This window comes from Dama dama, chromosome 27 (assembly GCF_033118175.1).
Source record: "Dama dama isolate Ldn47 chromosome 27, ASM3311817v1, whole genome shotgun sequence".
Taxonomy (NCBI): domain Eukaryota; kingdom Metazoa; phylum Chordata; class Mammalia; order Artiodactyla; family Cervidae; genus Dama; species Dama dama.
Window position 1 is genome coordinate 27,012,185 of NC_083707.1, and position 14,662 is coordinate 27,026,846.

Sequence of the window (14,662 nt, forward strand, 5' to 3'; positions counted from 1 at the left end):
GACTCCATGGGATCACCAAGAGTTGGACACAACTGAAGCAACTTAGCACACACGTACGCATGGAAGAGCTGGCAACAGGTGATCTTTTGAAAATACAAGCCTGATCAGAGTACTCCTCTGTCCAGGCTTTCCAATGGCTCTGCATGTCACTGAGGAAGTCAGAATTCTTACAATGTCCCGTGAGGTTAAACTCCATCCCACCCCTGGTACCTCTCAGACTTCATTTCTCATTGCTTTCCTTCTTTCACTCCACATGTAGGTCTCTTCTTCTTCTTCCTTGAATCCCCCAAGCACATGTCTACCTCAGAGTGCTTACAACTTTGCTGTCCCCTTGGCCTGAAATGCCCAATGCCTAGATAGCCATATGGCTTGTCCCTGAGTGTTCTTCAGGTGTCTGCTCAAATATTGTCTTATAACTAGCCATGCCTCAATTACCTTATGTAAAAGAGTATCCTCCCTAGGGATTTTCAAGAGGGAGGGGACAAATACCTATGACTGATTCATGTTGATGTATGGCAGAAACCAACACAATATTGTAAAGCAATTGTCCGTCAATTAAAAATAAATAAATTTATTTAAAAAAAGAGTATCCTCCTTAGAGGATGGTGTTATATAAGCCAAAAAAGAACAGTCTTTCAAGGGAGAGAGAGCAGTTACTTTTTTTTTCAGATTCTTGCCAGTGGTTAAGAAAGACCGACAGAAAAGTAGGCCTTATATTTGGCAATGTATAGATCTTAGATTTGACAAGGGCCATTCTGATGGACTGATGGGTGAGAACTGATGTCTCATGGGACATGGGAAAGAAAGGAAAGCACATGCATATAAGTCTTGAGAAATTTGGTGAAATAGATAAAAAATGAGACAGCAGCCACAGGGAGGGGTGCAGATGGCAAAGTTATGGGGGTGGGGAGAAAGAGAGAGAAGAAGAAAGAGGGAAGGAGCAAAGTCCTTGAACTCAGATGGGGAATTGTCTTTTTCCATGAGTAGGACACTAACTCCATTGTAATACAGCAAGGGGAGAATATGGGTATAAATGTGGGTGGCTGTACAGGTTTTTAGAGAAAGATGAGTGGATTTGAGATTTATGATTTTTATTTTCTCATGAACAATAGGGTTAGCTCATCAACTGAGAATAAAGAGGGAGGAGGAGGTGTGAGAGTGTTGAGGATAGAGCAGGTATGAAATAATAATCTAGTATAATGAGATGGGAAGTCTACCAAAGAATCAGATAGGACTAGGGAAGCATTTGCCGTTAATATGAGATTTGAAATCGAGTATTTAAAATGAAAAAAGTCAACTCACTTGAATCATTTGTTTAGCTGTTTGTGTGCAGACAAACATGTGGGGGTGAAAGATTTGGGATTTGAAAGGAGGGTCAGGGCAAGGTGGTCAAAGGTATGGTCCAAGCGGTGACAGCAGTTGGACTCAAGAAGTTTGTTTGGACAAGGAGGGAAGTGAAGCTGACAGATGCTGAGAAAGTGGTGGGAGTCCGAAGAGTAATGAAGTGGAGGAATTGCAACAATCGAAATTTGTCAGCAAGTGAGCTGCAAGGATAGGGAGAAATTAAAAGAGAGGCATTTGAGGTCCTGCCATGCTGGGTTATGATGAGGAAGCAAATGACTGAGGAAACTGGGGGAATGGAGGTGTAGGAGCTGAGAATGCGGGGGTACCGAGTGCCTCATCCATGGAGTTGGAGAAGCCATGGAAGACAGTGGGCTAGAGTACAAGAGTCTTTAGTAAAAGTGGGAGTGTTATTAAGAGGTCAGTAAAATAGCACAAGGAGAAGAAAGGGAGGGGCAGATAAACAGATCCCATGTGTCTGAAAGGGGAAGATGATAATGTTCTGAAAGTGGCACTGGAGAGTGAAAAGGAGATGTACCCCAATAAAGATGATATGATAATAAAGGTAGTAAATAAGAAAATCCACTTAAAAGATATAAAATGCTGGTGTACCAAAAAAGCAGAGTATGAAAGAGAAAAAGGTGAAAACAAAGATGCTGAAAGTATCAAATAAAAGCTTAAAATGCAAGTTATTAATCATTGGCTTATTTACATGAGGCTGCTTAAGGCTGTGTTCTGACATAACTGAGTAGCATTCTAGAGAGAGGGTTCCTCAGTAAACATGAGAAGAAATGAATTAGGAAATCAAAAATAAAAAATTTTAACAGCATGAAAATAAAATAATTTCTTCCCTTATATGGACTGCAAATAATAACTAGATTTGATAACTCCTAATTATTCTTTATATGTTGAAACCCATCCCCACCTTGCAATTCAGAAAAGATAATGAAGGCATATGAATCATTTTATTGCTGTAAACATAACTCTTTAGAAATTACAAACCAACCTAAAATAGCCAACAGATGACCATGCAAGGAATTAGGACCCAAATAATCCCCAAATATTTATACTGAAAATGGAAGAAAAGCACCTTGTTGTAAACATCACCCAAGATGAATATTAGAGTTTAAAACTAGTTGTAAAATAGCAAAAGAAAAATAAGTTAGACTAAGTACAGCTTGATGATAAAGTGTTTAGTAATTCAAATATAACAAAATGGAGGAATATAGACAACTAAACAGTAGCTTATTCATTGTTTTAAAATTATTTGATGGAGAACATATTGATCCACTTATGCTTTCATCCTAACATGATTTGAATAACTTAGAACTGGAAGACAAATTCTCTTTCATGGACCCGTGGATTCTAATACAATGTGGAATAAGTCTTGCAAACACCAGGAGTCCCTCAGAAGTTAGAATTGATTAAATAGGCATGAGGAAATATGGCAATACCTTTAAAAGTTTGTTCTGGGTTTCATACGTTTTTCTGAAAAAGTGAGGGCCGTTTTAGCCAAGATTACAACACCTTTAAACTCCTGCTAAAGTCAAAGGCTGTCATATATGTTATACCCTGACTGACATGCAAATATTGGTATAAAATTAGAAATGAATTGTGTATGTAGCAACTGGAAACATCCAGAGTGAATATGTAATTTTTGAAGCTCTATAGTTAAAATTGTGTCAGAATAGTACATTGAATAAAGATTATGAGGCTAAAAACTTTATACAAAAATGTAGAGCAGATGTCCAGATGAAGGCCTATGAATAACCCCAAATAGATACTTTTTCTATAAATTTTTCAGTGCAAATATTGTTATATCAGGCAAGCTAATGCTATCTAACAGATATATTTGAAATTCAATGTCAAAATTAGCTCAAAATGGTATTTTGATTGATATTAAATAATAAAGTATTTGTAGTACACTAATTTTTGTCCCTGAGGACTACATTTTTGGAGAGTAGGATGTTTTGTAAATATTAAACACTTTATTTTCAAACCATATATACATAACATATAAATAACTCTTTATTCCTTCTCTTTTGTTAGGAGCCAGCTGATCTGAGACTCAGCTTGCAATATGGGTTTGAAATATGACTATTCACTTATAAAGATATTTTCATATCTTTACATCTATGGAATGATACAAGGTATATGAATTAGAGTAAAGCATCTAAAGAGAAGGATTAAATTCTTCCTAAAGGCTGATCATTTAAAAAAAAATTACATGCCTTTAAATGACTTAGAATGGTTGCTGTCTTAAAAAGGTAATTTTAAAATTTAGGGATAAAGAATTAGAACATCAATGTGTAATCCTGAAAAAAAAATTTTATTTTGAAATTATCTTCCTAGGAAGATTGATGACTAATACTGCCATTTTTCTCTTGTATCTCCCATGATTTTATGTAACTAGTGGATCTTAATAACAAAAGTTATTAAGGATAGTCACTCTGGCATTTGTTAGATTATCTAAAAAGTGCCTCTGGAAGATATCAGGAGTCTTAAGAAAACACTTCTGTATGATATGTCATATCAAAGTGACAAATACTAGCAATTAATTAATAATTATTTTTATTTCTTCAAACTCCTGGATCCAGGCATACTCAAGTATGCTTTATTTCTGGAAAGATTACCCATTATTAATGGAACCTCTAAATGAGAGAAATAAAAGAAAGACTCCCTGTGAATGATTTTATTTACACCTCTGCATTTTGGCATGCTAAAGACTATCAAAATTTTACATAGTCTACAGAGTCAATATAAGATGTATATTGTGGATTTGAAAATATTGATACCATTTGCTATAACATAGAGCAAAATAGCTCTGGGTAAAATAATTCACTCACAACCCCCCTTTGACAAGTGTTCAAAGTCCAATAACTATTCTTTGATCTTATAACACTCTGGAAAATTGAGTAATTGGGGCAGACTAATCCTTAAAAGATTTTTGTCATATCTAGTTTCACATTAGTGAGCACATATTAACACTGAATTTAGAAAAGAGAAAAAAATGCCTCTACCATACAACAGTAAATTTACCTCTAAGAATGCTTTGATTCTATTCAGAGATTTTTAACCAGGTAACACTATATAGCAAATTCACAGAAATGACTTATCATAAATAGCACATTACTAAAATTTTGAAGTTATAAAAATATATCACAATATATAATTTGGAAACTATTTATAAATTGGAGCATCGATAATCCAGGAGCTTATGGCAAATCAGGAATGTAAAATTGAGGCTAGTGAGAAAATTCAGTTTGAGGGTGGAATAGAGTAAGAAAATGGTTTGTCTAGTACAACTTCACTCATGTTAACACAATATCATCAACTCTGCTAAAAGTTCCTAGTTGATCTCTTCAAAATAGCAGCAGAGGGTTGTTTTAAAAAGTACGAAACTCAGTTAAAACCAGTAGTATGGTATTACTTTACTGAGACATTCTAGCTCCCCCCATTAAACATTTTACATTTTCTAAAAACAATTTTTGTAGATCCCCTTCAAATAATCTCCCGAAAGCATAACTATACTGCAGGCTTTTTCTCACAGCTCCTCCCAAATCCTTTAACATAGAAAATGTGTAATAAAGAGCTGGAAATATAAAGGAATAACACTAAAAACACAGTCTGAATATGCAATGCGGTTCCCATCTGCTTCTTTGGAAGATAATTTACCACTAGTGATGACAACCGTGTCAAGCGTTACTTGCTTCAGTCTGAGAAGAACACCTGGTAAGTTCTCCTTTATTAGGTCAGAGTCACAGTGGTAAAGGGATAAATGAGTGTGATGCCCTGCAACCTCACCAGTATACAATATTCCTCACTATTGCATCTACCACTAAACACAAACTAGAATCAGAGAAGTCCTTGACTCCATAGGAATTGCAGCTGAAGCTCCAGCGCGGGATCCAGGCTCACACAGCGCCAGTTCAGCGCCTAGTCAGTCTCACTCGGCTGCCACTCTCTTAGGGAATTTCCCTCCCAGGAAACATTTCCTAATTTGAGGTTTGTTTCATCTAGTGCCCTTATTAAGGTGGGAGTGGTTGGCCACTTGTGGACTTGGATGTGTAGCCAGGTTTTTATTCTTTAATGGCTAAAGTGAAAGTGAAAGTGTTAGTAGCTCAGTTGTATCAGATTTTTTGTGACCCCATGGGCTGTAGCACACCTGTCTCCTCTGTCCATGGGATTTTTCCAGGCAAGAATACTGGAGTGGGTTGCCATTCCCTTCTCCAGGGATCTTCCTGACCCAGGATCGAACCCAGGTCTCCTGCACTGCAGGCAGATTCTTCCCCCGCTGAGCTGTGAGGGAAGCCCTCTTTAATGGTTAACCCCGGTCTAAATATGTGGTTGAGTTTTTATTTATATCCTCTGTGACACTGACCAGACCAGGCATTTGGGGCACATTTCAAATTCTTCCCACATACTTGAGTGTATATTGCATGTTTAGTTTTTTAAAAATATTGCCTGAGCTATATGAAATTTCAAAACCAAGCAAGGAGAATGATGACCATTGCCATCTTAAGGTCAGTGTTTTGTTCCACGTGCTGGAGGCCACACAAAAGCACAAAAGACCCTACCAGCACAAAGAAGCCCCTGTCTCAAGTTTTAGTTCATGGTCATGATTGCCTTAGTATTAATATACAAAAAAAAAAAAAAAAGTTACAAAGGCTCAGGAGAGCTCTTGCCCAACGGCACTGTTTCCATCGATTTTTCTCACTGTGGTGTCTCACCGTGTGTCACAATTTTCTTAGCACGTGTTTGTGCATCCTAAATCACACTGTTAGTATTGTGCTGATGGGAATTAAACCTAAATCACAATGATGGCGAAAAAAGCATGCTGGGGTCCCTGGCTACTTGGTATATTGAACTGTACTGTACTTTGTGATTCGACTCCGGGTTGTGGTGGGGGATGCGGAACCGAGGGTGTTGCTAAAGTGATGCTCAGAGGAACCCCGCAGGTGGCCGATGGTGGCTGTGCCCCCTAAGCTGCTACTCAGGCCCCCGCCACCTCCTAGGCTGCCCAGCCCGATGCCGCCACCACCTCCTCCACCAGCACTGCCCAGCAGGCCGCTGCTGCCCGAGATGCCGGAGCCGGACACTACCCTCTCTGTCACAATCACATTGTGGGTGTTCGATAACTCAGGGTGCATGCTCAGATTGCCCACTATGCCGGAGGTTGGCTGGATCACTCTTTCCGTCACTACTACATTCGAAGACTGCCTAGGGTCAGGGATGGTCAGAGTGGTGGGCAGACTTGAACTTGGTGCTATGACCCTTTCTGTCACTATCACGTTTGACCCGTCTCTCAAGTCAGGCATCTCTAACATCCCCTGCAAGTCGGCACCAGAGATTGGGCCGACTACCCGCTCCGTCACCACCACGTTTGATGCGTGTCGGTTATCGTGAATGTGGACAGAGGGCTTCAGAGTGCCCGAGGAGGTGTAAGACTCGGTCACGGTGACATTACCATAGCCCAGAGGATCAGGAATCGGCGTAGGATGCTGTACCCCAGGTCCCGAGGGGTAGGTGTTCTCAGAGATGATGGTGGTGGTGCCGAAACGTGGGGAGATGGGTGGGTGTCCACTACCAATGGGCTCTGTTCCCTGCGGAGGGCAGACCGGCTCAGTGCTGTCGGGTGGCCAAGAGGGATCAGAGTCTGGAAATGGCTCAACGTCTTTTCCCAGGCTGATGTCCGCCAACTTCTTAAACTTCGGCCCCAGTATGTCCAAGAAGCTGTCATCCAGGTCTTCTCCAATGAAGCTACAACAGCCCACAGACCCCGCAGGGGAGCCTGCACCTTCAAGATCATAGATGAGCAGGCAGTCGTTGGATGGGCGTCCTTCCTCTTCATCCGCATAGGCATATGCTTTCTGAATTTGTAGAGGAAAGAGAAAATGGACTGATGAATACATTTTTAACAGTAATAGAGGTCTTTAGCTTTATTTCTTCTTCCAGGGCTTTACCAGAAAACTACACATAAAGCAAAATTCTGACATCTTCCAGAGACCCTTGTTGTTTAGTTGCTAAGTCGTGTCTGACTCTTGGCGACCCCATGGACTGTAGCCCACCAGGCTCCTCTCTCCATGGGATTTCCCAGGCAAAGATACTGGAATGGGCTTCCATTTCCTTCTGCACAGACTTTTTAGAAGTCATTATGTAATTACTTGAAAGAGTTTGGTTAGAAATGACTTTAACCGTAATTTTGATCATTTATTTTGATATTTAGATGGACTTTTTCATGTTGGTGCACTTTGGACACAAAATCACGAAAAGAATAAAATGAATTATTTTGCAACCAAGTTAGAAGGACATACTTAAAAACACAGAACTTAAAGTATGCCAGAATTGTGTATTTTTTGGATTTGCTTAAAAGACGCAGTTTATAGTTGATTTGAGTTCATTCAGGATTGCACTTGTCCTCCTTCAGATGAAGTGAATATGGTGATTTATTTCCATGTGGTTTGTAAAGCAAGATAAGAGGAGAGTTTGACTCTGGGTCTATGCTACTTTGAGGTTCAAAATCGAAGGTGACCAAAGACAATTCTTAAAAATGGAACCTCTGTCAAGTCAAAGTGAAAGCCCACAGACGTGTGTGCTTTTATTTTATCTCTCTTGTCTGCAATATTAGATTACAAACTTTCAGGTTAAACAGAAACACCTAGCAAACCAACTCATTTGTGCCATTTCAATTCAAAATTATGTTTCGATTCCTTACTGTTTGCCAGACACTCGATTAGGAAGTTGGCAATAAAGTAATGAGCAAAACCAGGTAAAGTCCCTTTCTCATAGGGCTTACATTTCAGTAGGATGAACCAGAAAATAACACGTAAAGGTATCTGTCAGAAGGTGCAGAGTAAAGGAATAGAGAGAGATGGGGTTTGTCTTTCAGACAGAGTGGTCAGGGAAAGCATCTCATAAAGTGATGTTTGTTCAGAAACTGGAGTAAAGTCACCGGGAGAGTAAAGTAGAGAGAGAGGGTTCTGAACAGAAGGAGCTACAAGTGCAAAAGTTTTGTGGCAGAAATTGTACTTTTCATGAAAATAATATTCATGTGTAGGGACATGGATAAGAAGTCTGCCTATGGATTTCAGCAACAGTCCTTTTATTATTTGCTACTATTTGAAAGATTTTTTTACTGGTATTTCAGTTCAAAATATCAGCCACTGGGTTCTATCCCTGGGTCAGGAAGCTTCTCTGGAGAAGGAAATGGCAACCAATCCACTATTCTTGCCTGGAAAATCCCACAGACAGAGGAGCCTGGCAGACTACAGCCCATGGGGGCGCATAGAGTCAGACACGACTGAGCGACTTTTTCACTGTTTTTCTGATTAGGAGAGTTAATGAAGGTGTTTTAGGCCAGGATGTATAAGGACATAAATGTATGAGAGACAGTCTCAGAGGTAAGAAATTTTTGAAGGTTTAAGTGTCCTAAGAAGTAGTATAACTAAGGGCAATTCTGTCTCTACCTGGAGATAGCAAAATTAGTTCTCTCTGGTTCTTAGAATGTCCTAGAAGTGTACTATGGCTCTTGGGCCTACTCTTTCTTTTTAAAAAATGTTTTATTGGAGTATTGTTGCATTACAGTACTTTGTTAGTTTCAGCTGTATAGCAAAGGGAATCAGTTATATGTCTTTATATATATAAATATAATATATATAAATAATTATATATTAAATAAATATATATTATTTTATATATTTAATATATAAATATATTATATATAATATAATATATTAATTATATTAATATATTAATTATTAATTAATATCAATTAATATATTAATGTATAATATATAATATATATATGTAATGTGTTTATATATAATGTGTGTTTTTATATAAATATATAATATAATATATTTATTATATTAATATAGTAATTAATTATATTAATTAATAATATATTAATATAATATATAATATAAAAAATATAATATAAAATATAATTAATATATTTATTATATAATATATTATATAATATTATATATAATATATATATTTAATGTATATAAATATAATATATATATCCCCTTTTAAAAATTTCCGTTAGTCCTACTGCATTGCTTCTTTACCCTGTGCTTGAAACTGAGCCAGGTACCAGCAACATAATGTAGAGCGTGTATGGATATGGGCATGTGACTAACAGATTTTAGCAATGGAACATTCCATAAAACGTAAAGACAAAGTACTACAGAAATACACCTACAGAAACATCAATCCTATTTTGGATGAGAGGATGCACAGTTAACAATTTCAGAAAGGTGGAAATGTTTGAAGTGGATTGAAAGATGAGTGGGGGTTGATAAGAGAGATGATCAGACAGAAGCATTCCAGGACAAGCACAGCATGAAAAAAGACATGGAGGGGAGTGGACCAGTGTGAATAAGGCAGAGGCGCTGGGCAAGTGGGGTTGTTGGTAAGGAGTAACTGGAGGTGTGAGGGCAGAGGTCAGTTGGTTAACGGCTATGTGAAGGAATTTTGGATTTCATTCTATAGACAAATCAGAGGTGGGAGCCACTGGCTATTTTAAAGCAGGGGAGTAAAGTGCTCAAGTCAGAATTTTAAAAATGTTATTCAACTGGAGTATAGATTGCCAGCATCTATATCTAAAGACCAGAGGCTGGGAACCTAGTTAGGAGATGCCCACCATACCCTTGTTGAAAACGGTAGGGGTCTGGGGTAGAGATGGGGCTTCCTTGATGGCTCAGCGGTGGAGAATCCACCTGCAATGCAGGAGACACAGGAGATGGGTTCAATCCCTGGGTCAGGAAGATCCTCTGTAGGAGGAAATGGCAACCCACTCCAGTATTCTTGCCTGAAAAATCCCTTGGACAGAGGAACCTGGTGGGTTACGGTCCAAAGGGTTGTAGAGCTGGGCATGATTGAGCTACTGAGCATGGGGTAAAGATATGGGTGCAGGATGGAAAGAAGGCATGGGGACAGGGAGCTTACCTGGCAGAAGTAACTTTCCATGAAGTTCATATTCAGCCCTCCTTCTCTGCATTCCCTCATAGAATTTCTTCTTAGTGTTCCAGGGTATTCTTGACATATCTCAGGTCCTCCTGACATTTTAACTCCTTCTGTTAGTTCAAATCCTGTTGTTCTTTCTCCTCCTCCCAGATCTTGCATTTCTCTGCCACCATACTCATTTGTGTAAACTCCTAAAAGTGTTGATCAAATTAAATTTTACTTCCCAGTAAACTGTATTTTAAATCCAGTAAACTATATTTTCTCTAGTGCATTGTAAACTAAAAATTAGTAACTTACTCTAATGTATAATTTCTTCATTTAGGTATGCAGTTGTGAGTGAGCAAAGAAATAAAATGAAGGTAATACATAAATAAAGGAGATTATAAATATGACATTGAGTTCAAAATAATATTATTAACCAGTTTGCTAATTCAGTAATTATTTGTTGTATTGTTATGTATGTCAGTCATGTCCGACTCTTTGTGACCCCATGGGACCCCATGACTCAGTGTATATATATTAGACTCTAGCACAGGCACTCCAAGGCTTTCAGAGAAGAGAACATGGCTATGGTAAGGGAAAAGGCTTGCCTGGAGACTCTGGGATTTGCATTTGAATGTGAGGGGTGAGTGGAAGTCTGTTATAGTATTCCAGATAGATAAGATAAAAGGGTGGCCTAGACTATGCAAGTGCCTTGGACAGAGAGTGTTGACAATGGAACAGTCCTACGGCTTTCATGTTTTAAAGCTCTTGAGTTTAGGCACAGATTTTCGTACTTCTTATTCTGGTGCTGTTCACTGTGTTTTGCTCAAGGTTTGTAGATTTAATAAGGGACTAAATGCATAAATAAATCCTTGTGGGTTTGAAGATTTGTCAAGTCTTGAGAACTGATTGGGTGCCAATGAATAGGAAGCTATGAGAGTCAACAATGAGTTTCTGCTTTTGAGGTGGAAGGTATTGGTGTCATTAACAAAAATGGATGCCTCAGGGGTAGAAATAAGTTTAAACACTAGCATCTCCCTCCTTTTGAATGTGGTCCAGTTCTGTAAGTTATAAACATTCTATGTCTTTTCCATTTTGAAGAGTTCAAAGTGGAAAGGTCATGATCACAAGTTTGAAAAAGACTGAAAAAAACAGAATCTGTAATATTTATTTACCTTGAAAAGAAGCAAGATGGTACAATTAGTTTCAAAATATGAGTTTTTAAAATTAATTGCTCTTTTTATTAGACTGATTTTGTGAATTGTAGAGGCAGAGGCCAGCCTCAATAAATGAGCATACATCTATTTAATAGGGTTGTTTTTAAGTTCAAATGAGTAGTTTTTAATAAATAACAATTGCTCTATTAAACAAAAGAATCTCAACCAAAATTGACTTTTGTACTTCTCTATTTACAGAAATCCCAGTCATCTCCTGTGTACTTTCTGATGATTATGGAAGATTTAAAAAAATACAGCTTAAAAGAATAATAATTACTGTAGGTTTTTCTTTATCATTTAATTTGCAAATTAGTCATCTAAAAAAGAATGATAGGGACAATTGTAAAGATAAGATGGTTGGGAAGTAGTAAGGTATACAAAGACAGAGAACAGAGTTCCTTCTTAGTAAATGAATTGTTAAAACTTAAAAAAATTTTTTCTTACCTGAGTTGTCAACATACTCAATTACATTTGCATTAGTGGCTGGTATGCATGGTACACCAATATTGGTCAGAGCCTAAAGGACAGGAAACATTTTCCCATTTGTAATGATTCTTTTCTTTCAATGGTTATACAGTGGGCTTGTTCTCAAATTATCTGAGACATTAAAAAAAAGTACTAAAAATAATGTGAACCTCATTGAGAAAGGCTTTCTTGGCTGCTGTCATCCAATTTTGACACACCTTTGATTACTCTTCGTTCTCCCTCTCGGCTCTCTCAGAACAAAGAACAGTCTAGACTGTGAGTGATTCCCTGTGTCTTGATTCAAGAGTTTTGAAGACTGTGAAGGGGCCGCCTGTTATTGGTGAGCACTTACCCCAGGATCGGCCTGTGCACCTTCCACGGCCCACGAGTGGATTGCTCCGTCGGAACATTCAGGAACAGGCTCGAAGCCAGCCCTGCCGCTAGGGGCGCCTCCACAGTCACAGCAGATCAGCAAGAACGGGACCACTGATGGGGAAAAGACAGGAATACTGGGATTAACAGTGGGACCATACTAAAACAAAACAACCTACCCTGATGATTAAATTTGAATCCCTAATGTAACTCCACTTGATTCTAACATAATTATGAAAGTTTCAGAAAACAAACTGAATATTGGTGAGATAACAAAATCAATGTGAGCTTCAGACTGCAGTCAATTTTTACTTGTTACAGAGTATTCCGATGACAGATGGTATTATACTGTTAAAACAGATGAGTTTTTTTCCCCCCTGTCATTACTTAGGAAAGTATTAAAGGAGAAATATTCCTCAGAGATTGTAACATTTGGCTCATTTCCACTCTATCATCCTCTAAAGCAATGTTAAAGACTGCTTGGAGAATCCATTGAACATTGCACCCTCATATCTAGATCCTTGACTAGGTCCTCTCTAGTGACCATAGGATGTGGTCTCTCTCTCTCTTTTTAAAATTTTTTAAATTAATTTTTTTGCTTAATTATTATTTTTGGCTTTTTTATTGGTTTTTTACTGCTGCATGCATGGCTTTTCTTCAGTTGTGGCAATTGGGGGCTACTCTTTAGCTGTGGCGTGTGGGCTTTTCACTGCTGTGGCTTCTCTTGTGGTTGAATACGGGCTCTAGGCCCACAGGCTTCAGTAGTTGGGGCTTGTGGACACAATAGTTGAAGCTCCCAGGCACTGGAGAACAGGCTCAATAGCTGTGGCATGTAGGCTTCATGTCTCGGGAGCATGTGAGATCTTCCCAGATCAGGGCTTGAACACATGTCTCCTGCATTGGCAGGCAGATTCTTTACCACTGAGCCACCAGGGAAACCTGTGGTCTATTTCTAATTGCTCCCATGCGTGATACTTCTTTTTCATTATCAAAGTGTTGTTGTAAAGTAAGTCTTATTATTTCACAGAAGGCAAAAGCAAGGCCTGGAGAGTTCGATATTGAAACTCCAAATATGAATCTTATCTACTTAAAAATATTGTAATATATAGTGGAACTATGTGTAACTTTGTTCTCTGTTTTCCAAGTCTCCTATAAATGTGTTATCATACCTTCATGATTTAAAAAATAAAAATTAAAAAATAGATACTAAAAAAAAAGCAAGGCTCAGAAAAGTTGGGTAACCTTGGAAAGACTCAGACAATTGAATTTAGAAGCTGGAGTTTATTTACCCCTTCTTCTCTTTGGCTCTCCTTTTCTTAGACTCCGCAGCTTTAGCATAGCTTTTGAACTGTGGTGTTGGAGAAGACTCTTGAGAGTCCCTTGGACAGCAAGAGATCCAACCAGTCAATCCTAAAGGAGATCAGTCCTGAATATTCATTGGAAGGACTGACGCTGAAGCTGGAGCTCCAATACTCTGGCCACCTGATGCGAAGAACTGACTCACTGGAAAAGACCCTGATGCTGGGAAAGATTGAAGGCAGGAGGAGACGGGGATGACAGAGGATGAGATGGTGGGATGGCATCACCGACTCGAAGGACATGAGTTTGAGCAAGCTGCGGGAGTTGGTGATGGACAGGGAAGCGTGGCGTGCTGCACTTCATGGGGGCGCAAAGGGTTGGACACGACTGAGCGAATGAACTGAAGTGAAGTGAAATCCCCTCAAGGCTAACCCCTCCCTATGTTTGTAGTATCAACTCTCGTCCCACTGTCAGACACATCCTTTATTTCTTCTCTGCTGGAGTCCTTGATTGAGATTACTTGTACTCTCATTCTTTTGGGATTGTGCACATGGATGTTTTTTTCTTCTTTTTGTATTGTGTTCCCCTTTTCTTGTCCAGTAGGCTAGCTCCTATTCATCTGTTAAAACCCAACTCAGAGTTTGCTTGCTCCATGTAGCCTTTTCTGATTGTTGCAATCAATTGTTTCTTACTGTCTTCTTCACTCAAACAGCAGTTTGAATCTGTCTGTTATGGTGGTGGTTGGTGGTGGTTTAGTCATTGTGTTCGACTGTTGTAACCCCACAGACTATAGCCCACCAGGCTCCTCTGTCCATGGGATTTCCCAGGCCAGAATACTGGAGTGGGTTGCCATTTCCTTCCCCAGGGAATCTTCCCCACCCAGGGATCAAACTCAAGTCTCTTGCATTTCAGGCAGTCTCCTGCATTGCAGGGGAATTCTTAACCAACTGAGCCACCAGGGAAGCCTGTTAGGGTACTTCCCTATTACATTGAGACTCAATGCAAAATAGTTTTTA

At 38.8% G+C, this 14,662-nt stretch overlaps 1 protein-coding gene across 1 annotated transcript in view; it reads right to left on the reverse strand.

The window, feature by feature from the left end:
- Positions 1-6,052: 6,052 nt before the first annotated feature.
- The window catches only part of DSG1 (desmoglein 1), a 38,348-nt gene continuing 29,738 nt past the window's right edge, over positions 6,053-14,662 (reverse strand). The window contains exons 12-15 of the mRNA XM_061130839.1: positions 12,328-12,461; positions 11,955-12,027; positions 10,294-10,502; positions 6,053-7,211 (exon numbers count right to left, since the gene is read on the reverse strand). Coding sequence (XP_060986822.1) covers positions 6,192-7,211; positions 10,294-10,502; positions 11,955-12,027; positions 12,328-12,461 — 1,436 coding nt within the window. The 3' untranslated portion in view covers positions 6,053-6,191. The remainder of the gene's footprint in view (positions 7,212-10,293; positions 10,503-11,954; positions 12,028-12,327; positions 12,462-14,662) is intronic.